At 42.4% G+C, this 22,403-nt stretch overlaps 1 protein-coding gene and 1 pseudogene across 4 annotated transcripts in view; one reads left to right on the top strand and one right to left on the bottom strand.

Annotated features, from left to right (window-relative positions):
• Positions 1-5,897: 5,897 nt before the first annotated feature.
• Positions 5,898-6,553, bottom strand: LOC115843581 (nucleolar protein 56 pseudogene; annotated as a pseudogene).
• Positions 6,554-13,651: 7,098 nt separating this feature from the next.
• The window catches only part of ATP6V0A1 (ATPase H+ transporting V0 subunit a1), a 54,246-nt gene continuing 45,494 nt past the window's right edge, over positions 13,652-22,403 (top strand). For all 4 annotated transcript variants that reach the window (XM_030839721.2, XM_060291135.1, XM_030839719.2 and 1 more), the window contains exons 1-2: positions 13,652-13,789; positions 15,688-15,851. In XM_030839721.2, the coding sequence (XP_030695581.1) occupies positions 15,735-15,851 (117 nt within the window). In that variant the 5' untranslated portion in view covers positions 13,652-13,789; positions 15,688-15,734. The remainder of the gene's footprint in view (positions 13,790-15,687; positions 15,852-22,403) is intronic.

Raw genomic sequence — 22,403 nt, 5'->3', positions numbered from 1 at the left:
CCGTGGGGTAGCCAAGCCCGCACGCCACAACTAGAGAGAAACCCACGCTCCACAATGAAGAGTAGCCCCTGGACTTCCCTGGTGACGCAGCGGTTGAGAATCTGCCTGCTAACGCAGGGGACACGGGTTCGAGCCCTGGGCTGGGAAGATCCCGCATGCCGCGGAGCAACTAGGCCCATGAGCCACAGCTACTGAGCCTGTGCGTCTGGAGCCTGTGCTCCGCAGCAAGAGAGGCCGCGATAGTGAGAGGCCCGCGCACCTCGATGAAGAGTGGCCCCCGCTTGCCACAATTAGAGAAAGCCCTCGCACAGAAACGAAAACCCAACACAGCCAAAAAAGAAAAAAAAAAAAAAAAAAAGAGTAGTCCCCGCTCGTCGCAACTAGAGAAAGCCCGCGTGCAGCAATGAAGACCCAACACAGCCAAATAATTAATTAATTAATTAAAAAAACATGAGAGGGGAGTGGCCAAGATGGCAGAGTAGGAAGACCCTGAGTTCACCTCTTCTCATGGGTGGACCAAAATTAAAACGATTTACAGAACAACTATTGATGAGAAAGACCAGAAGACTAGTAGAAAAGATCTTCTACAATTAAAGATATAAATAAAGAATCACAGTGAGACGGGTAGGAGGGGCAGAGACACAGTATAGTCAAGACCCATACACCTGGGTGGGTGACCCACAAATGAGAGGATAGTTACAATTGCAGAGGTTCTCTCCAAGGAGCGAGGGGTCCAGACCCCACATTGGGCTCCCCAGTTCAGTGCTCCTGCACTGGGAAGATGAGCCCCTGGAACTTTTGGCTTTGAAGACCAACAGGGCTTACTTTTGGTAGAGCCAGAGGACTGTAGGAAATAGAAGTCGCCACTCTTAAAGGGTGCACACAAAATCTCACACCCTCCAGGGCACAGGGAAGAAGCAGTAATTTGAAAGGAGCTTGGGTCAGAACCACCTGCTGATCCTGGAGAGCCTCCCAGAGAAGCAGGAGGCATCTGTAACTCACCCTGTGGACATAGACACTGGCGGCAGCCATTTTGGGAACTCATTCTCCCATGAGGACCCCAGTGCTGGTAAGATCCATTTTGGAATCCTCTCTCTAGCTAATTAGCACTAGAACCTCGACCCAGCCATCAGCGCGTCCACACCAGTACTGGGACAACTCAGACCAAACAGCTAGCCAGAAGAAGACATACACCCACCCACCAGCAGGCCAGCTTCCTTAAGACCCTCTGACCCCCAGATGCCCCAGGACCCAGCCCTGACACCGGTGGGCCGGCACTAGCCCCAGGACCAGCCTCATCCACCAATGAGCAGGCACCAGCCCCAGGACCCCTGGGCCCTGGCCCCACCCACCAGTGGGCCAACACCAACTCTGGGACCCAGAGGGCCCTGCAGTCAGAGACCCCAGGACCAGCTCCACACACCAGCAGGCTGACAGTAGCCCAGTACCCCCGGGCTGATGCTCAAAGCTGCTCAAAGAACTCAGGAGGAGGACTTCCCTGATGGTTCAGTGGCTAAGACTCTGAGCTCCCAATGCAGGGGGCACGGGTTTGATCCTGGGTCAGGAGACTAGATCCCACATGCATGCCGTAACTAAGAGTTCACATGCCACAACTAAAGATCCCACACTCAGCAACGAAGATCCCACGTGCTGCAGCTAAGAACTCGCACAGCCAAATAAAACAAAAAGAATTCAGGAGAAGAAAGGATGAACAGAGTGAGAAGTTAGAAATTTTTAACAAAGAGTTAGAAAATATAAAGAAGAACCAACTAGAGATGAAGAAAACAATAACTGAAATTTTAAAAATATGCCAGAAGGAATCAACAGTAGATTAGATGATACAGAGGAATGAATCAGCAAACTGGAAGACAGAGTACTGGAAGTCACTTAAACTGAACAGAAAAAAGAATTTTTAATAAATGAGGGCAGATTAAGAGATCTCTGGGACCATAGCAAGCCTACCAACATTCACATTATAGGGGTCCCAGAAGGAGAAGAGAGAGAAAGGGTCAGAACATATTTGCTCAGCTTACTAATCATCAGGGAAATGCAAAGCAAAAGCACAATGAAATATCATGTCACACCTGTGAGAATGACTATTATCAAAAAGGCAACAGATAACAAGTGTTGGTGAGAATGTGGAGAAAAGAGAACCCTCGTGCACTGCTGGTGGAAATGTAAATGTAAATGCAGCCACCATGGAAAACAGTGTGGAGATTCCTCAAAAAGTTAAAAAATAGGGACTTCCCTGGCTGTCCAGTGGTTAAGACTCCAAGCTTCCACTGCAGGGGGCACAGGATCAATCTCTGGTCAGGGAAATAAGATCCCACATGCCGCGCAGTGCGGCCAAATAAAAAAAGAAGGACTACCACACAATCCAGCAATTCCTCTCCTGGATATTTATCTGAAAAAAATGAAAACACTAGTTAGCAAAGATCACACCCCCTACGTTCATTGGAGCATTATTCACAATAGCCGAGATATGGAAGTGCCCATCAATAGATGAATGGAAAAAGAAGATGTGAGATATATATATATATATATATGTCAATCATATTTGATATCTCTATATAGATATATATAGATACATAGCTCAGCCATAAAAAAGAACGAAACCTTGCCTATTTGCCACAGCATGGATGGACATAGAGGGTATTATGCTAAGTGAAATAAGTCAGACAGAGAAAGACAAATACTGTATGATTTCACTGATACGTGGAATCTGAAAAACAAAACAAATGAACAGACATAATATAATGGAAGCAGAGTCACAGATACAGAGAACAAACAGGTGGTTTCCAGAGAGGAGGATGGTATGGGGAGGAAAGAAATCGGTGAAGGAGATTAAGAGGAACAAACTTCCAGTTGCAATATAAATGAGTCACGGCTATGAAATGTAGCGTGGGGAATATAGTCAGTAATGATGTGACATCTTTGTATGGTGACAGATCCTAACTAGACTTATCGTGGTGATGATTTTGAAATATACTAAGCTATCGAACCATTGTGTTGTGTAACAGGAACTAACAGAGTGTTGTAGGTCAGTTATATTTCAAAAACAAACAAACTTATAGAACCACAAAAATAATTTGTGGGGGGGTGAAAGGAGGGGGAACTGGATGAAGGCAGTCAAAAGTATAAACTTTCAGTTATAGGATAAATAAGTGCTAGGGATGTAATGTACAACAGGATGAATTTAGTTAACACTGCTGTATGCTATATATGAAAAAAAAAAAAAAGATTGATCTTTTTGTGACCTTGAAGGAAACAATTTGCAGAGAAGTGGTGGAATCACTACCAATGCAGGCAGAGAACAGACCAGGTTCATAGTCTGTTCACAGGCAAACACGTGCTCATCCTTTAAGACAACTCAAATTTCATCTCCTCTGTAAAGGTTTTTTTTTTTTTTTTTTTTGCGGTACGCGGGCCTCTCACTGTTGTGGCCTCTCCCGTTGCGGAGCACAGTCTCCGGACGCGCAGGCTCAGCGGCCATGGCTCACGGTCCCAGCCGCTCTGCGGCATGTGGGATCTTCCCGGACCGGGGCACGAACCCGTGTCCCCTGCATCGTCAGGCGGACTCTCAACCACTGCGCCACCAGGGAAGGGAAGCCCTCCTCTGTAAAGGTTTCAAAGCATACTTAGTGATACCTTTATCAGTGCATCCATAGGACTATCTATATATTACTAATAAAATCCGTATTGTATTACAGATTATGAGCTCCTTCAGGTTAGGGCCTTGTCCAATTTCCTATATCTAGGCCTGGGTCATATCAAGCACAAAACCTTGTATTGAATGAAAAAATAGAAGAGAGGCATATAGAAGTTGACTGAAAAGCTCCTAAACTTCACTTACTTCGCAGATTTTACTCAAATGCAGTGTTGTCAATAGCTATTCATATTGCCAGAAAATTTTAAGGGCCCAAAGTATATTTTTTTAAACAGGAATAATTGTTCACTTGTATTCAGAATCTCTAAAACTCTAAGCAAAAAGAAACTTGTAATGGAAATACAGCTCAAGGCAATATCCAACTGAAGGTTCCCTCTTGGATAACTTTCTGCTTCCCCTAAAAAATATTTCTCCTCTGAAGATGACTCCCTTATACATCCTCCCTACAAATTTCCTGCAGGCTTCCTTCCCCACCATTCTCCCTCCTTGAAAATACCACAAAAGCCTGGTAAGCTGCTTTTATAAAACAAAAACAACTGAAGTGTAAAGCATAGCAATCTCCAGCCTTAAAGAAGTACGTGATTGCAAATAACCTGCACCAGTTTGTCACAAGTTAAGATATTCCACAGTATGGAGGTTCCTTAAAAAAACTAAACATAGAACTACCATACGACCCAGCAATCCCACTACCGGGCATATACCCTGAGAAAACCATAATTCAAAAAGAGTCACGTACCACAGTGTTCATTGCAGTGCTATTTACAATAGCCAGGACATGGAAGCAACCCGTGTCCATCGACAGATGAATGGATAAAGAAGATGTGGCACATATATACAATAGAATATTACTCAGCCATAAAAAGAAACGAAATTGAGTTATTTGTAGTGAGGTGGATGGAACTAGAGACTGTCATACAGAGTGAAGTCAGAAAGAGAAAAATAAATACCGTATGCTAACACTTATATATGGAATCTAAAAAAAAAAGTTCTGAAGAACCTCGGGGCAGGACAGGAATAAAGACACAGACGTAGAGAATGGACTTGAGGACATGGAGAGGGGGAAGGGTAAACTGGGACTAAGTGAGAGAGTGGCATGGACATATATACCCTACCAAATGTAAAATAGATAGCTAGTGGGAAGCAGCCACATAGCACAAGGAGACCAGCTTGGTGCTTTGTGACCACCTAGAGGCGTGGGATACAGAGGGTGGGAGGGAGACGCAAGAGGTAGGGGATATGGGGATATATGTATACGTATAGCTGATTCACTTTGTGATGCAGCAGAAACTAACACACCATTGTAAAGCAATTATACTCCAACAAAGATGTTAAAAAAATATAAATAAATGAATAGAAAAGAAATTCCCAGTTTTGCTTTCTTTCTTTCAAAAATATTAAGTGTAGGGGCTTCCTGGTGGGTCAGTGGTTAAAACTCCGCCTGCCAATGCAGGGGACACGGGTTCAAGCCCTGGTCCAGGAAGATCCCACATGCTATGGAGCAACTAAGCCACACGCCATGGAGCAACTAAGCCCGTGTGCCACAGCTACTGAGCCTGCACTCTAGAGCCCACAAGCCACAACTACTGAACCAGCGTGCCACAACTACTGAAGCCCGTGTGCCTAGAGCCCGTGCTCTGCAACAGGAGGAGCCACCGCAATGAAGCCCATGCACCCTAAGGAACAGTAGCCCCCGCTTGCCGCAACTAGAGAAAGCCCACGCGCAGCAACGAAGACCCAACGCAGCCAAAAGTAAATAAATAAATAAATCTATGTATTTTTAAAAATTTCATTTATAAAAAAATATATTAAGTGTATATCGAAGCCATGCACCAAGATAAGCAGTGAGAATACAAAAGTTCAAGGTGAATCTACCCCTTGACCATTAAATCAACCGGATTCAATGAACCTACTGGAATTTTCCCATGTATTTCTTTACTACAGATCTCACCTCCTGTCTCCAAGTCACTAGAAACTCAATACAGAAGCATTTGCTAGATTCTCCACTTCAGAAATCTTGAGCTAGTTTCTTGTTTACCTGGGCAAATACTTCAGGTCTAATGTCACAGAGAGGTGTCTCTGCTCTCTGACACTCAATCCTTCCCATCTCCAGTTTTCTCAATTTGATTTCTTTAAGAAGCCTCTTTCCATGGCATTCTTTTTTTTTTGACTCGTGAATTTGTTTTTATTTTTATTGGGCTATAGGGGATGGGTTGGGAAATATCTCTGTAATTTATGCCCTACTAGGGAAATGTCCATTCTGATTTTCCTGGGATAGCTTTCGGAGCTTTTTCTTTTTCTTGGAGCTGCTACTCTTACTGGCAGCAGCCTCTTCAGGTCCATTGCTGAGAGGCTCCTCCTTGGAATAGAATTTCCTCTTTTTCTTGGGGACCCTCTTGTTTCCTGACTCTTCAGGGTCACTATCTGGTTCCTCTTTGGGGAAAGATTTCTTCCTCTTGGTAAGACTTCCACTGCCAGCTGTCTCTTCAAGATCGCTACTAACCAGCTCCTCCTTGGAAAAAGATTTCTTTTTTTGGGGTTTGGAGGAGACAGATGGGTCTTCCATTCCATTCTCCGGAGGAGCCTCCTGGGGCTTTTGCTTTTTCTTCTTTTTGGGTCTTTCACTTGTCTCCTCACATTCCTCCGGGGTCCTACTGCTGTTTTCTGAAGACACCAGGGCAATCGCAGCCAGCCTTTTCTTTTCCTTCTTCAAGCGTTTCTTCTCCTGTTTCTCCAGCTTCCTAGTAATCTCAGCAGCCGCTTCCTCTGCCTGAACCATTGCCTCCTTCATGACATCCAGATTCTTTCATGGAATCTCTCCAGTCTCATAGAAGGACAGCCGCTCCTCAACTTGTTGTCGAAGCTTCTCCCCAAATACACTGGTAGGTGCCTCTGAGAAGCAATCAGTTCGTGAGGCAATACTGCATTTGTTTGCCAGGTATCGGGAGATGCGGCCTCTGTTCTTGGAAGCTGCTCAGCCAATGAAGGTAGAGTGGAAAATGAGTCCATATTTTGGGGTGTTGTCTTCAGGGCTCTGGAAAGTTGGTCCCTGTGCTGGGCCCAGGGAATCACTCAGACACCAGGACTGGCCATCCATGGCATTCTTAACTCCCACAAGTTAAGAGGCTTTTTGCCTCGTGTGGGTCACAAGAGTCTTAAGGGTTGCATAAAATGTCACATGCCTTAGTCTCATTCATATCCCCTCGTGGATGTAATCATTACCAGAGCTAAAGGAAGCTGACATTGCCTGAGCTTCAAAGGGAGCCTCAAGATCTATTATGAATGGATTTTTACTTAAAGACTTTTATTTGAAACATTGACAGGCTTTGCAAGTAAAACCACAGTGTTATGTTGAGGAACTCAGAGTGAAACTGCAAAAGTAATTACATGTTTCTGTGGAGACAAACTGCTAATCAGTATTTCAAGAACAATGGTCAAGGTCATGCCGGGTCACCTAAAGGTTGTGCAGGAGAAATCTCTCAACCAACACTCAAATCAGATCTTTGGTAGAATAGTTTAAGAATTAGAGTTCATTTTGATATAAAAGGGAAAAACAAAAAAATTATTTGACGGGACACATATGATCATTACACTGCACTACTGTCACCTCAATGAATGTAGACAAGCAGAATTAACTTTTATTTATTTATTTTTAATTTTAATTTTTAAAATAAATTTATTTTATTTATTTATTTTTGGCTGTGTTGGGTCTTCGTTGTTGCGTGTGGGCTTTCTCTAGTTGCAGCAAATTGGGGCTACTCTTTGTTGCAGTGCGCGGGCTTCTCATTGCTGTGGAGCACAGGCTCTAGGCACGCGGGCTTCAGTAGTTGTGGCTCGCAGGCTCTAGAGCACAGGCTCAGTAGCTGTGGCACATGGGCTTCGTTGCTCCTCGGCATGTGGGCTCTTCCTGGACCAGGGGTCGAACCCATGTCTCCTGCATTGGCAGGCGGATTCTTAACCACTGCGCCACCAGGGAAGCCCAGAATTAACTTTTAAATCAAAATTTTAGCTGCTAACTGCTTGCACTATTATGCAGAGCAAAATTTCCTTCCCCAAATTGGTAAGGGAAGTGTACTGGGTTAAATAGTACTCCCCCCAAATTTATGTCCACCTGGAATAGGTGAATATGTCCTTATTTGGAAACAGTATATTTGCAGATATGGGCAAGTTAAGATGAAGTCATACTGGATTAAGGTGGGCACTGATCCAATGACTGGTGTCCTTATCAGAAGAGGGAAATGTGGATGCAGATACAGACACACAGAAGGAAAAATGCCATGTGAAGTTGAAGGCGGCCATTGGAGTGATGTATCCCTAAGCCAAAGAATGCCAAGGATTTTGCACAACCACCAGAAGCTAGGTAGAGGGAATGAAGGATTCTTCCCTAGAGCCTTTAGAAATATCATGGCCCTGTGGACACCTTGATTTCAGACTGCTGTCCTCCAGAACTATGAGAGAATACATTTCTGTTGTTTTAGGCTACTCGGTTTGTGGTAATGCATATGGCCGTTCTAGGAAATTAATACAGGAAGCATATGGCAGAAAAAGACATGAGCAAATATGTTTTTCAAAACACTTGGTTTAACTTTAACACTCCCATCTAGGAATCTAAGTTGGATGAGCAAACACGAGGTGACCTTTCACTGGTGGAAATTTAGACAATTGCCGTGCATTCATTCAAACTAAAAAAGGAAGGAAGAAAAAGGAGGAAAAAACCATTTGTTTTAGTCATGTCACTACAGTGACAATTCTTGTAACTTTTTGAGACTCGGTTAGATCATTGCCTCTGTTCTCTCTTTTGTCTTGGTAGTAGAACTGATTTTTGTAACTATTGTTTAGACATTTTCACAGATGCTAAGAAATAGCTCAGTTTAGACACCCAGAATTGTATTAGAGGCTACGCCTCATATGGAATTTCTCACGTCTTCTAGGGCTGTGTGGTAACAACCTGTTTATACTGGATCTTGTTGGACATATGCTGTACTTGTTCAAATTACAGAAAAGCGTAAGCACAACTTATTTCTTCCCTAGAGAAGCATACAGGTAACTCTAGATAAAATCAACATAAATGCCTGATTATTCTGTATCAAAATATTTTAGTCAGTTTTGGGCTAAGTTGATGTATTTGCTGACTGTGATGAAGACAACATCTGAATTTAGTTTGATATTAGTACTATTTCTGTTCTGTTAGCCTTTGCCTCCTCCTCTGAACAAACTTCTATTAATCCCTTAATACCCATCGCAAATGTCACGTCTTCTTAAAGCCTCCTGCAAGGCCAAACAGGATTAGTAACTCTTTTCTCTGGGCTTACATAGACTTCTACTTCAATTGCTGCTATATCATGTATGTTATATCACAGTTAGTTGTTTGTCTGTCTCTCCTGATAGACTGTGAGCTCCTTGCTCCTCTTTGCATTTCCAGTTTCTAACATTATGCCTGGTATAAAGTGTGCACTTAATAGATGTTTGCTGAAGGAATGATGGATTTTTGATGACTGAAAGCTATTTATTAAAGTAGCCATCATTGGGGAATTCCCTGCTGGTCCAGCGGTAAAGCCTTGGCACTTTCACTGCCGTGGATCTGGGTTCGATCCCTGATCGGGGAACTAAGATCCCGCATGCCACAGGATGAGCCCCACCCCCCAAAAAAGTGCTCATCATTGAAGTTAGAGTATTTTCCTTATAGGAATGTTCCAATGTAGAATAACTTTGTGAACTGTACATGGAATACAAGCATCAGCAGTATTAGTGTACTGAACTTGATGACTCTGTAAAAGTTTTCACTGACTTCACACAGAGTTTCTGATTCTAGCTTCTGCTTGGAAACTTTCCCTCATATCTCTGTCACAAGCATACAAGCATCTGTCACGACCTCTGTTCCCCACAGATAATGAAGTCCATAAAACAAAGGGGACAGAAAAAATGCAGGATGTGATCATATTCCTTTTTGTCTGATAGCTGTGTTCTTTTGTTGATAGTAGATTTCTATTAGGAGGTCCCCGTTTCTTTCAGGATCATCTACCCATTCACTATTCATTCAAGAAATGGTACTTACCATTGAATGAGTAGGCTCAATGCTAGGGGAGAAAAATCAGGTAGAAACTACTGTGTTTGGGGGAATCCCCTGGCAGTCCAGTGGTTAGGACTCTGCTCTTCTACTGCAGGGGGCACGGGTTCGATCCCTGGATGGGGAACTAAGATCCCGCATGGTGAAGGGCACGGCCAAAACAAAACAAAACCAAAAAAACTCAGTGCTCTGTAGTGACCTAAAGGGAAGCAAATCCCAAACAGAGGGGATATATGTATACATATGGCTGATTCACTTTGCTGTACAGCAGAAACTGACACAGCAGTGTAAAGCAACTATACTCCAATTTTAAAAAAAAAAAGGAGAACACACTGCCACAAGGACCTCACTACTGACCCTGTACAAACCTTCTAGGCCTCTGTACAAACCTCAGAAGACAGACTTAGGGCAGATTTATTTTTAAGCTTAATATCTATTCTTACTTATTTAAAGTTTTATACTCTCTATACAAATTTTGTTCAAGAGAAAACTCAAGGGCTTCCCTGTGGCACAGTGCTTAAGAATCCACCTGCCAATGCAGGGGACACGGGTTTGGGCCCTGGTCCGGGAAGATCCCACATGCCGCGGAGCAACAAAGCCTGTGTGCCACAACTACTGAGCCTGTGCTCTAGACGTCGCAAGCCACAACTTCTGAGCCCGCGTGCCTAGAGTCTGTGCTCTGCAGTGAGCCCGTGCTCCACAACAAGAGAAGCCACCTCAATGAGAAGCCTGCGCACCGCAATGAAGAGTAGCCCCCGCTCGCCGCAGCTAGAGAAAGCCCGCGCGCAGCAACAAAGACCCAACGCAGCCCAAAATAAATAAATAAATTTTAAAAAAAGAGAAAACTCAACACATAATGTTGACCAATTGGACATTCTTAGACAATTATTAGAAGAAAACATTCAACTGAAAGTGAAATTTTTACAAATTATAGAGTGGTTGCTTGATTTTTCACAATATAAATAGTAGAAATTGTTCTCAGAGATATTTTAATATCCAACTTGTGTTAATTTAGCTTGTGTTAAAGTAAACAATGTTAGATAGAAAAAAAAGGATGGCTTAAGCTTGCAGCCTGGGTAACTAGGAAAACAATGATGCCATTAGCAGGATTAAGGATCTCAGAGGAAGAGACAGTTTTTATTCAGTGAGAGCTCTAAGTCTTCAAAACTCGTGTCACCACCTCCCTGTAAACTTTTCTGATGTCCTCAGGTCCAATACTGAGATATAGTGTTTTGTATCTCGACAATAATAATGATGATGATGATGGCTAACAGTTTTTAAATGCAGACTGAGTGCCAAGCGTGTACTAAGTTCCTTTTCTTCCTTACAATAAACATATAAGGCAAGTACTATTATTAACTCTATTTTATAGAAGAGGAAACTAGGGCTTAGAGAGTCGTAAAGTGAGAGATGTTAAATGACAGACCAAGATTTGAATTCGGGCTGGACTCAGAGACAGCACTCTTAGCAGAGTCAGAACAGTGCAGTACTCGAGAGCACAAGAAACGGGGCCTAACTGGCTGAGTCCGAATCCTGCTCTGCTATTCATTAGCTGAGTGACTTTTGGCAGATTAGTGTACCTCAATTTCACCATAACATCTGTTAAATGAAGACAATAATAGTGTCTGCCTCCTAGTACTGTTGTGAGGATTAAATGAGTTCATATTTATAAAGCACTTAGAAGAGTGCCTGGCACATGGGAAGTATTAATCTCATCTCACCTTTCTCTCTCTCTCTCTCTCTCTCATAATTGTTGGAACTTTATTTCTCACTGAGCTGTGAGCTCCTCTAGGGTAGGAAGAGTGTCTGTTTCATTTTACTATCTCCAGCACCTAGCACCATTTCTCCGATATAGCAGACTGCCTCAGCAAACGTTTATTGCCTGAATGGCATTATTCAGGCAGCTTGAAATTCCATTTCTGAGCCTTGGAGGAATGAGGTGGGTAGAAAAATAGGTATGTCTTACACATAGACATTTAAGCCTGACAATAGGCAAGACTTCCAAGGAAGAGAGCATGGAGGGAAAAGAAATAGAACACTGGAGAAAGAGTGATGGTGGGAAATGAAAGGAGACAGAAAAGGAGCTCCGAGAGAAGATACTTTCAAGGAAGCCGTGAAAAAAGGGAATTCAAGGGCACTGATATGAGTCCAGATGAAAGGCTGTCTTAAAGGTAAGAGTATGAAAATTTGTGGTTAGCGAGCAGCTGACCCTGAGGTTAAAAAGTAACTTTCTTTTAAGTCTCAAAGGAAGGAAATGAGTCATTGTGTAATAGTTTATAAAACTTGGCAGGCTTTCTAATGTGGAACCCTATCAGCCTTGCGGGGAAAGTTGAGAGAACTAGGGAGCAATTAAGCTCACAGGGAAAGGGAGGGCCTGGGGCTCTCCAAGGTGCTACTTCTCAACAAAATCGTAATGAAGTCGTTATATCTTCATTCACAATGTGAGATGAAAAATGCAAATTAAACGTCGGTATTTGCCCTTTATTATTTCCTTTAGGCTGGTAAAGCAAGATTGATGATGTTTTTGCCAGGTAGACATATCTCCGTCATTACATTTGAATCTCAGTAGGGTTCCACCACCCATGAAGTATGAATAACCAGTTTTCTGAGTTTTCCTGATATGGTTCTGGTTATGACAAACAACTTGGGATCCCCACTCTTCCTTAAAAGAAGGGCAAGAAAAGGGAATCGACATCAATAGTTGAGAAAGGCGTTTTTATAAATAATAGGTAGACATCACTTAACGCGTTTTTTAAAACTTATTCTTTTACAAATTTTGAGGAATAGAAAACTTTTAAGTGGTCAAATGGGCGCACAGGAATCCATCAAACAAGATTCGAAATTAACTTTCACAACACCTGGTCTAATAAGGTTCCTGACGAGGTCCGAACGCGGGTTGGGAAAGAATTTCCAGACACAAGGCAGAATGTAAGGAAGATAGAATTTATTAGAGGGAAGGGTCACTGCCATAACAGCGGCCAACTTCCTAATAGCCTGGGAGAGTCAAGCCCCAACATGTGCTATTGATCAGTTTTTATAGCCAGAAAACAAAAGAAATGGTCCGAGGTGAAAATTCCCTTTACTGATTGGTCGAGGCACATATACCTTCCTTCTTAGGGTGGGAGTGGGACAGGGCATATGCCTTTCATTACTTGGGACAGGTCCCGTTGCCCAGGTAGGCATCGCCCAGGTGGTCTCACAAATTTCGTAACCATCGCAACATGGTGAGGAGGGCGATTAGGAGTCCAGTAGGGGGTGTAACGCTGACACTTTTTCACGCAGGGTCGTTCTTTGTCCTTGAAGCACCATTGTCCTTGAAGCACCACAGTTTCTCCCACTGTTAACTGGAGAAAAATAGAACCTGGACAGTTGCTGGAAGGACTGAAGCAAATACCTTTTTAAAGAGGGGTTCTCTATTCTTAAATGAATGAGCCCCCTGATCAAGGCTCCTCTACAGGATCTAGTACCTTTAGCAAGTCGTTCTCCACTCTAGGGCTCAAATTTTCTCCCCTGCATAATAAGGAAAAAGGGTGTGTGTGTGCGCGCGCGCGCAGAGCAGATTGCTCCGCTCGAGCTCCGCTCGAGCTCTCCAGTCATTTCATAATAATTTCTCTCCTTCTTGCTACTTCCCTCGAGGAGGAAAAAGTTGTGAATTAATTCCTCGGGTATGAAAATAAAGAAAGCAGGCAGTCTGGCCTCAAGGATACATATTAGTGAGAAAGGATTCTGAAGGGCTCAAGGACTTAAGGCCTAGAGCACCTGCACCGCCCGCCCCACACACCCGCCCTCCTGGGGCCGGCAGCTGAGGCTGCGGGAACAAGATGGCGTCAGCACGCAGGGTCTCGCCCACGCCCCCGCGACTCCGCAATGAGGCCTCCGGCCGAGTCCTCACCCCATTGGCCAACGGCAATGAGGTCATCGTGGGGGAGGAGGCCGGCGGCAGCGCGGGGCGGGGCTTTGCGGACGCACGCACGTCGAGGTGCTGCTGCCGGGAGCTGAGGAGGCTGCGGCGTTGGTCTGCGGCGGTTGCTTTGGCGGCGGCCTTCCTGCGGCCGGAGGTGAGCTGGGGCTGTAGGTACAGCGCGGCAGGGAGCGGCCTCCGAGGGGCACAGTAAACCCTTCTAACGGCCCCCTCGGTTGTCAAAGGAATTAGCAGGGGCTTCAGGTCTCAGAAGAATGGGGGTTCACCCCTCTTCGGGCACCCCTCCTCTGGGCAGAGAAACAGGAGGTTCACTCCCTTTTGGAGGCCCCGATCCCTTACCCCATCTAAGTGGAAGGTGGAGGAACTGAAGGTTATTGGGTAGGCTGAAGAATCGGGGGGCTTCTTAAAGGGGCTCCCCATTTGAGGCTTATCACCTTTTATTCCCCACTCCGGGAGGTAGGTGTGCCTGGGCTCAGAGAATTCCTCCTTCTCACTAGGTAGACAGGAAACGAGGCAGGTGAATTCGAACAGCTCGTTAGGAGGCGAGGACTGGATGACAGTCGTGAGGCAGGGCTCGGGAACACTTTATTTGGACTCCTCTTGCGCAGGATTACTGTTTCTTCATATTTTTTTTTGCGACCCCCACGCGCCCGAAGTGCTGTGGCCTTTTTAGTTTTCTCTTTGGTTCCAGTGGGATAGAGATGTTCTAGGGAGACTTGTAATCATTAAAGAACAGAAACAGGGAGGCAACTCATTGGAGGCTGTCATTATCGGCAGCCTCTGAACTATGCTGATCTGGCATAATTTTATGTGTTTAGAGGTTATGGAATCTATTCTTGTTGAGGATAGTGTGGGATCTGTTAACAGCTGTTCTGGATGATTCAGGTGTAGGCAGTCTTAAAGTCAAGCTACATGATCTCTTGAGAAATTCTTGCTTATATCTGAATGCGTGGTTTTGCTGCCTTGAACGTCAAATGCACAAAGGTTTTGTCATTCAGATTTCTCAAAATGTCTCCCAGGCTTCCGGAAGAATAGCTCTTCCTTTGATGCCAGTTTCACCTATCATTAGGGATGCCCTCATGATACTAAAAATACCGTACATTTTGTTGAGTTTAGATTCTGTACAGCCTGTGCCTTACAATAGCTGATTGAGAATAAATAATTGCAGTTTCAGGACCACTGATAGCGCCAATTGTCTTTCCTACCCGGTAACGGTAAGACCGACTGAAAAGGAAATCTTTATTGGCTTATTCATGCGAAGCTTTAACAGATGGAAGAATGTAGTTAATCTTGAAGGTGGGGATAAGAAACAGAAAGCTGCGGAGGTCCAAAGCTTATTCTCTGTGACTTAAAATTGCTTTGTCATTACCATGTATTCCTGTCATGCTTGACTTGAAATTGAGCTTAATGTGTAAGCTGTTTCTGTGTTTTTCTGTTTTTGTTTTTTAAGTTAATGCTTATGTGTTTAGATTCTTTTGGGAGAAAATGGTGTTTTCCGAGGAGTTTGGAAAGTTAAACCCTTTAAGGTAGCCGTACCTTTAGGGCAGTCCTGGGACTTTGTCTGTTAGAAATTAGCAGTAGAGGATAGAAAACTAGATGCAACGGAGACATGCTTTATGACAGGGTAACCGAGGTCTCTTCTGTTTGTTTCCTGACACAGGAAAAAAAAATGTCAGCTGCCTCATAATATTGTGTCCAAGGTATTTAAAGAGCTGTTTCGGATTCCCAGTTTCTGTTTTTAATCTGAATACATTCTTATGTATTGAGATGTCCCAAATTATTGTCATTCAATCCTGACGTCGAGTGCAAAGGAAGTGACTGTTCATCAGACACTCTTTGGGAGAAGATTCAGTAACAGCCGTTGCAATTTCTCCTTTCTGTCTTTCTAAGAAGGATGTCAAAACAGTTGTTAAAGACCTGTCAGCATAGAGTGGAAGAAATGAAATGCAAAACGGAAGAGGCTTCCTGGGGTGTTGTTTGCTCTCAGTCCTCTTGATAATTCCAAGGTCATATAATTTTCTCTTTTTGCCTTAGGTTGGAGAGAAATCCAGGTACTCAGTTGACCGGCCCTTTCTGCTGCCATGGGGGAGCTTTTCCGGAGTGAGGAGATGACCCTGGCCCAGCTTTTTCTACAGTCAGAAGCTGCTTATTGTTGTGTCAGTGAATTAGGAGAACTCGGAAAGGTTCAGTTTCGTGATGTAAGTAGTTATGGGGCTGCTTCTTGATTACCGCTGAACTCTATTTTTCCTGTCATATCATGGCCAATTTGCCTTAAGACGAACGTTTTGCTTTTTATTTTCAAAAATAACATTATAGCACTGGCTTCTATTGGAAGAATGTACATTTCAAGTTGTCTTTGTAGAGATGAGAATGTTTTGTGCCAATCCTTCCATACTTTCACTAGCTACCGCTTTGAGAATAATCTTAAGCATTCTCAAGGTAATTGCTTGGGATGCAGGTGGAGGACACCAGACTAACCTGTTCAAGGCTTGCACTTTGCTTTTGGGCTCCTTAACACCCACAGTACAGTATTTTAAAAAAAGTGTCATAGCTCTTCCATACAATAGGACATATTTATTACAAAATCTGAAGCATCCAGTTACAGATATATAGTATGTAAGTAAGCGTATACTGAATACCCATTGTTCTGAAGCATTATGCTGGGCACTTGGAGGAGATATCAGAAGAAAATGGGCAGTCTAAGAATATAAAAAAAGTATGACCTATGGGGCTTGCAATCTGAAGGCACAATCTACGCTGCTGAAAGGAGGGGGCAGGTAACAGTTCCTCGCGACGCAGTCTCAAAGCTCCACGCACCTTTCATTTATAACAGTCATCATGGTCGTGATTTTCCATTCATCGGTGCGACTGGCTGATTAAAGGATCTCTCTTCTACTGTGATCTAAACACCAGGAAGACAGAGACATTCGTTATTATATCCTTAGTGCCCACATAAAAGATAATCAATATTTGTTGGAATGAATGGATGGATGAAAGAGGAGTGGTCAGAAAGGGGTGGAATTAATCAGTTTTGGCTTCCTGGAATTGGCAAGCTTTCAGGAAGTTCTGTCTGAGCCGAAATTGCACAAATATAATCCAGTGATGTGGTCTTATTCCCTATTCGCTTTGAACTCTTTTATATCAACTCTCTTCAAATGTTCTCCTCCCTGACTCTGGTTCCTTTTCTTACCTTTCTGAAAACTCATTGTTATCTTCCACCAACCACTCTCTTATGTTCCTTACTCCTGCCATAGGTGTCAGTGTTCCCAAAACTCTTTTCTTTGCTCTCTCTGGCTAAGCTTCTCTGTACCCACATCTTCCCTATCACTTTTTTTTTTTTCTTTTGGTGATCTCATCTATCCTCAAATCTTCCATCTTTACTCAGCGAGTCCCAAATCTGTGTCTCTGGTCCTGACCTCCCAAACACCATCCCTGAATTAACAACTCTCTAAGATTTCTGTCTAACACTACATTGTAAATTAACTGTACTTCAATTAAAAAGAATAAAATAAAATAGCTCAGAAGGCCTTTGTCCCCCCATCCCACCTCCCCCCAAAAAAGATTTTTGTCATCTCTGCTTCTCAAGCTTGTTATGTCTAAATCCCAGCACCTTGGCTTTTAACAAACTATTTCTTCATCCTGACTTTCTAAAGATGAGCTAATGCATCAATATTCTTCCAGTTTTCTAGACTTGAAACCTGAATCAAACCTAAGTCATCCTTAATTTGCAATCCTTTGTCTGGTACTATGGTGTCTCCCTACCTAACACCCATTGTGTCTATTCAGTGTTCTTAACTTTTACTTATGTTGTATTTCAGTCATACAAAACATTATAGGGACTAATACAATGAATATTTATTTTAGTTCCAGACCACTACAGTAAAGTGAGTATCTCAATAAAGCTAGTCACACAAATTTTTTGGTTTCCCAGTGCATGTAAAAGTTATGTTGGGAATTCCCTGGTGGTCCAGTGGTTAGGACTCCACGCTTTCACTGCCGAGGGTACAGGTTCAATCCCTGGTCGGGGAACTAAGATTCCCACAAGTTACGTTTATACTGTAGGCTATAGACTAAACTGTAGTGTATTAAGTGTGCAGTAGCATTATGTCTTAAAAAAAACGTACATATATTAATTAAAAAATAGTTTGTTGTTAAAAAATGCTAACCATCATCTGAGTCTTCAGCAAGTCGTAATCTTTTTGCAATCAAAAGATCACTGATCACCATAACAGATGTAATACTGGAAAAGTTTGAAATACTCAGAGAATTACCAAAATGTGCCACAGAGACATGAAGTGAGCAAATGCTGTTGGAATAATGGTGCTGATCAACCTTCCTCAATGCAGGGTTGCCACGAACCTTCAATTTGTAAAATAAAGTGATATCTGCAAAGTGCAATAATGTGAAATACAGTAAAACGAGTTATGCCTGTAACTATGTTTCTACTATCTAATTAAGAGAAACATTCCACAAATAATTGAAAGCTCCTGTGTATCCTTCTTCCCTGCCATTCATGTCTCTCTCCTCCCTCACAAAGGTAATCTCCACAATCTTTGCTTTTATCATTTCCTTGTTGTTTTTTTCCACTTTTGCTGTGTATGTATGTATGTATCACTAAATAATATATAGTATAATTTTATGTTTTAAAACTATGTATATGGTTTCATGTTGTGTGTATCCTTCAGCAAGGGCTTTTTAAATTTAATGTTTGTAAGATTTAACCACGTTGATACAGATAGTGCTAGTTCATTCCTTTAAATTGCTATATAGTTATTGTAAGAGTATACTGTTTATCATTTTTTCCTTTTGATGAACATTTTGGTTGATTGCAATTCTTTGCTCAACAGTGGTGCAAGGAAGATTCATATATATGTCTTGTGGTATACACGTGTGATAGTTTCTCCAGGGCAGTGGTTCTCAAACTTTTTGGTCTAAGGACCTCTTTAGACTCTTAAAAAATTGAGGACCCCAGAGGGCTTTTATAAGAGTTACAGTTAGCGATATTATTGTACTGGAAATTAAAACTGAGAAATGTTTGAAGTATTTACTTATTAAATCATTTAAAAATTGTAATAATAAACCTACTACATGTTATCATAACATTTTTATGAAAAATAGCTATGTTTTCCAAAACAAAAAAATAGTTTCGAGAAGAGGGATATTGCTTTTACACTTTTGAAAATCTTTTAGTGTCTGAATTAGCAGAAAGCTGGATTTTCATTTGCTTCTGCAGTCAGTCTGCTGTGATGTATCTCATGAGCCTCTGGAAAACTTCACTGAAACACTCATGAGAGAATGAGAATGAAAAAGGCAAATGATGTCCTAGTGTTACAAGAAAAGGGTATTGATTCCATGGACCTGCTGCTGCTCCAGGGATTATAACCAGGAGGCGCACTGCTGAGCATCGTGTGCATCCCTAACTGTTAGATGTTATCAGAGTGAACTTCAGAGTGAATGTACCTCTTCATGCTCCCATCGCTGGCAGAAAGAAATTTGCCAGTCTGATGGTTGTGAAGTGGTATCTTGTTGTTTTAATTTGCATTTTCTAGATTAGTACATTTAGTATCTTATTTGTTTATTGGACATAATGGGTTTCATTTTCCATGAATGTCTGTCTATATTATCTGCCTAAAGTTTTTCTATTGGGTTTGCTTGTCTTCTGTATTGACCTGTAGGATTTTTTTTTCAAGTTCTTCATGTACTCTGGAAGCTAATCTTTTTTCTAATCCTCTACTGATAACTTCTTCCAGGCTGTGGCTTATCTTTTCCCTCTGTTTTTGGTATATTTTGTCATATATATAAAGTTTATTTTTCTTTTTTTGTTATCAGTATTTTCTGTTTTCCTAAATTTTTCTTTTTTCATTTATTTTTGGCTGTGTTGAGTCTTTGTTGCTGTGCACAGGCTTTCTATAGTTGTGGCGAGCAGGGGCTACTCTTTGTTACAGTACGCAGGCTTCTCATTGTGGTGGCTTCTCTTGGTGCAGAGCACAGGCTGTAGACGCATGGGCTTCAGTAGTTGCGGCACGTGGGCTCAGTAGTTGTGGCTCGCGGGCTCTAGAGCGCAGGCTCAGTAGTTGGGGCGCATGGGCTTAGTTGCTCTGTGGCATGTGGGATCTTCCTGGACGAGGGATGGAACCCACATCCCCTGCATTAGCAGGTGGATTCTTAACCACTGCGCCACCAGGGAAGTCCCTCCTAAATTTTTTTTTTTTGCGGTACGCGGGCCTCTCGCTGTTGTGGCCTTTCCCGTTGCGGAGCACAGGCTCCGGACGCGCAGGCTCAGCGGTCATGGCTCACGGGCCCAGCCGCTCCGCGGCATGTGGGATCTTCCCGGACCGGGGCACGAACCCATGTCCCGTGCATCGGCAGGCGGACTCTCAACCACTGCGTCACCAGGGAAGCCCCCTCCTAAATTTTTATCTTGAAAAATTTCAAGCCTAAATACTCTAATGTAGATTCACCAGTTGTTAACATTTTGCTACATTTGATATAATCTTTTTTACTGCACTGTCAGAGAGTGAACTGTTTCTTTCAAATCCTTTTCCTTTTCTTTCTCTTATTTTACTGTATCCATTGGGACCTTTAATAACATAACTTTTTTTTAATTTATTTTTTAATATTTATTTGTTTATTTTGTCTGCGCCAAGTCTCAGTTGTGGCATGCAGTGGGATTTTTAGTTGTGACATGTAGGCTCATAGTTGCAGCATGCAGCCTTCTTAGTTGCAGCATGCAGACTCTTAGTTGTGGCACATATGCAGGATCCAGTTCCCCGACCAGGGCCCCCTGCATTGGGAGCTCGGAGTCTTACCCACTGGACCACCAGAGAAGTCCCAATAGCATAACGTGTGGATGAAGAGTAAGAGCAAGCTAATACTGGTTAGGATTGTGTTTAGCTGTATGTAACTGAAGACCCAAATGTTAGGGGTGTACTTTTCTCATGTAACGTGAAGCCCAGCTTCACACTGTCATGAGTGTCCTAAGATCATTCTGTGTTTCTTTTTGGCCATCCTTGAGCATTTGGCCTTTGTCCTTATAGACGACCACCACAGCTCCCAGCATTTCTTCCATATTCTAGACAGGAAGAAAGAAGTGCAAGGAGGAGGGGGAAGTACTTACATACGGAGGAAAACAACTTTCCCAGAAATCCTCAGCAGACTTTGCTAATTTATCATTGGCCAAAATTATGGCATACTGTAGCTGCAGGAGAGTCTGGGAAATGTGGTGGTTTTCTTTTTTTTTTCAGCTGAGCAGTTGCTGCCGTAAACAAAATTGGGATTATTGTTAATAAGGAAATAGGGCAAAATGCTTTGTATCTATTATGTATTATGCCTGTCTTGCTTCAAACTTTAAGGGGAATCTTTTAAATATTTTATAATTTAAATAAGACATTCTTAATTTTTTGGAAAATTCTATTAGATTTTGCAGATTCCTTTCAACTTCTGATTTTCTGAAGTTACTGTCACAAATGGTTGTGGAATTTTATTTAATGCCTTTCCTTATTGAGGTTGCCATGTTTTTTTCTCCTTTAATCTGTTAACTTGGTGAATTACATAGCCATATTTTTTCCTACTAATTTTTTTAACAGCTTTACTGAGATATAATTCACATACCATACAATTTATCCATTTAAAATGTACAATTTAATGACTTTTAGTATATTCACAGAATTGTACAACCATCACCACAATCAATTTTAGAACATTTTCATCACCCCAGTAAGAAACCCTGTAGCCATTAACAGTCCCTCCCCATTTCCTCCCAACCCCACTCCCCACCCCCAGCCCCTGGTAACCACTAATCTTCATTGCTGTTTCTGTGGATTTCTATTCTTAGACATTTCATGTGAATGGAGTCATACAATATGTAGTCTTTTGTGTCTGGCTTCGTTCATTTAACGTAATGTTTTCAAGGTTCATCTATATTGTAGCATGTATCTGTACTTTTCTTTCTTATTTGTATCTTTTATTAAGTATGAAAATATGCAGCATATTAAAATGAGTGGTTTCAGTATAAGAAGTGGTTTCAGTATAGAACTAGTTGTTACTTATCTTCTATACAAAAGATATTGCCCTGTTTTTTTTTTTAGCAGTACGTGGGCTTCTCACTGTTGTGGCCTCTCCTGTTGCGGAGCACAGGCTCCGGACGCGCAGGCTCAGCGACCATGGCTCACGGGCCCAGCCGCTCCGCGGCATGTGGGATCTTCCCGGACCGGGGCGCGAACCCGTGTCCCCTGCATCGGCAGGCAGAGTCTCAACCACTGCGCCACCAGGGAAGCCCTCACAGTGGTTTTGATTTGCATTTCCCTCATGGCTAATGATGTGGAGCCTTTTTCATATGCTTACAGACCATTTGTGTAGCTTTTTTTAAACGTAAAATCATCCTTGTAAGCCTGGGAAACTTGGTCATGAGGTGTATTCAAAAGAATTTTAGGGTTCAATTTCCTAATAATTTTATTAGGATTTTTTCATTTATATTTATAAATGATATTGGTCTGTAATTGTCCTTTCTCAAACTATTCCTATCTTATTTTGGTATAAAGATTATACTAGCCAATCTCACTTATGGTTGAGGAATGTTCCTTTCATTTGTCTCCTCATTGGAATAGTTTTTCTTAGCTTTGGGCTTATCTAGTCTTTGAAAGAACCTATCTTTAAACCTTCTAGGCCTGGTGTTTCTAGATGAGTATATTTTAACTATTGAAATTTCTATCTGTAGTGAACTTTTTCTATTCTTATGTTTATTTATGCCT

The sequence above is a fragment of the Globicephala melas genome, chromosome 20 (genome assembly GCF_963455315.2).
Source record: "Globicephala melas chromosome 20, mGloMel1.2, whole genome shotgun sequence".
NCBI classification, from domain to species: domain Eukaryota; kingdom Metazoa; phylum Chordata; class Mammalia; order Artiodactyla; family Delphinidae; genus Globicephala; species Globicephala melas.
Note: the sequence above shows the minus strand (reverse complement) of the source record. Positions and strands in the feature narration are given on the sequence as shown.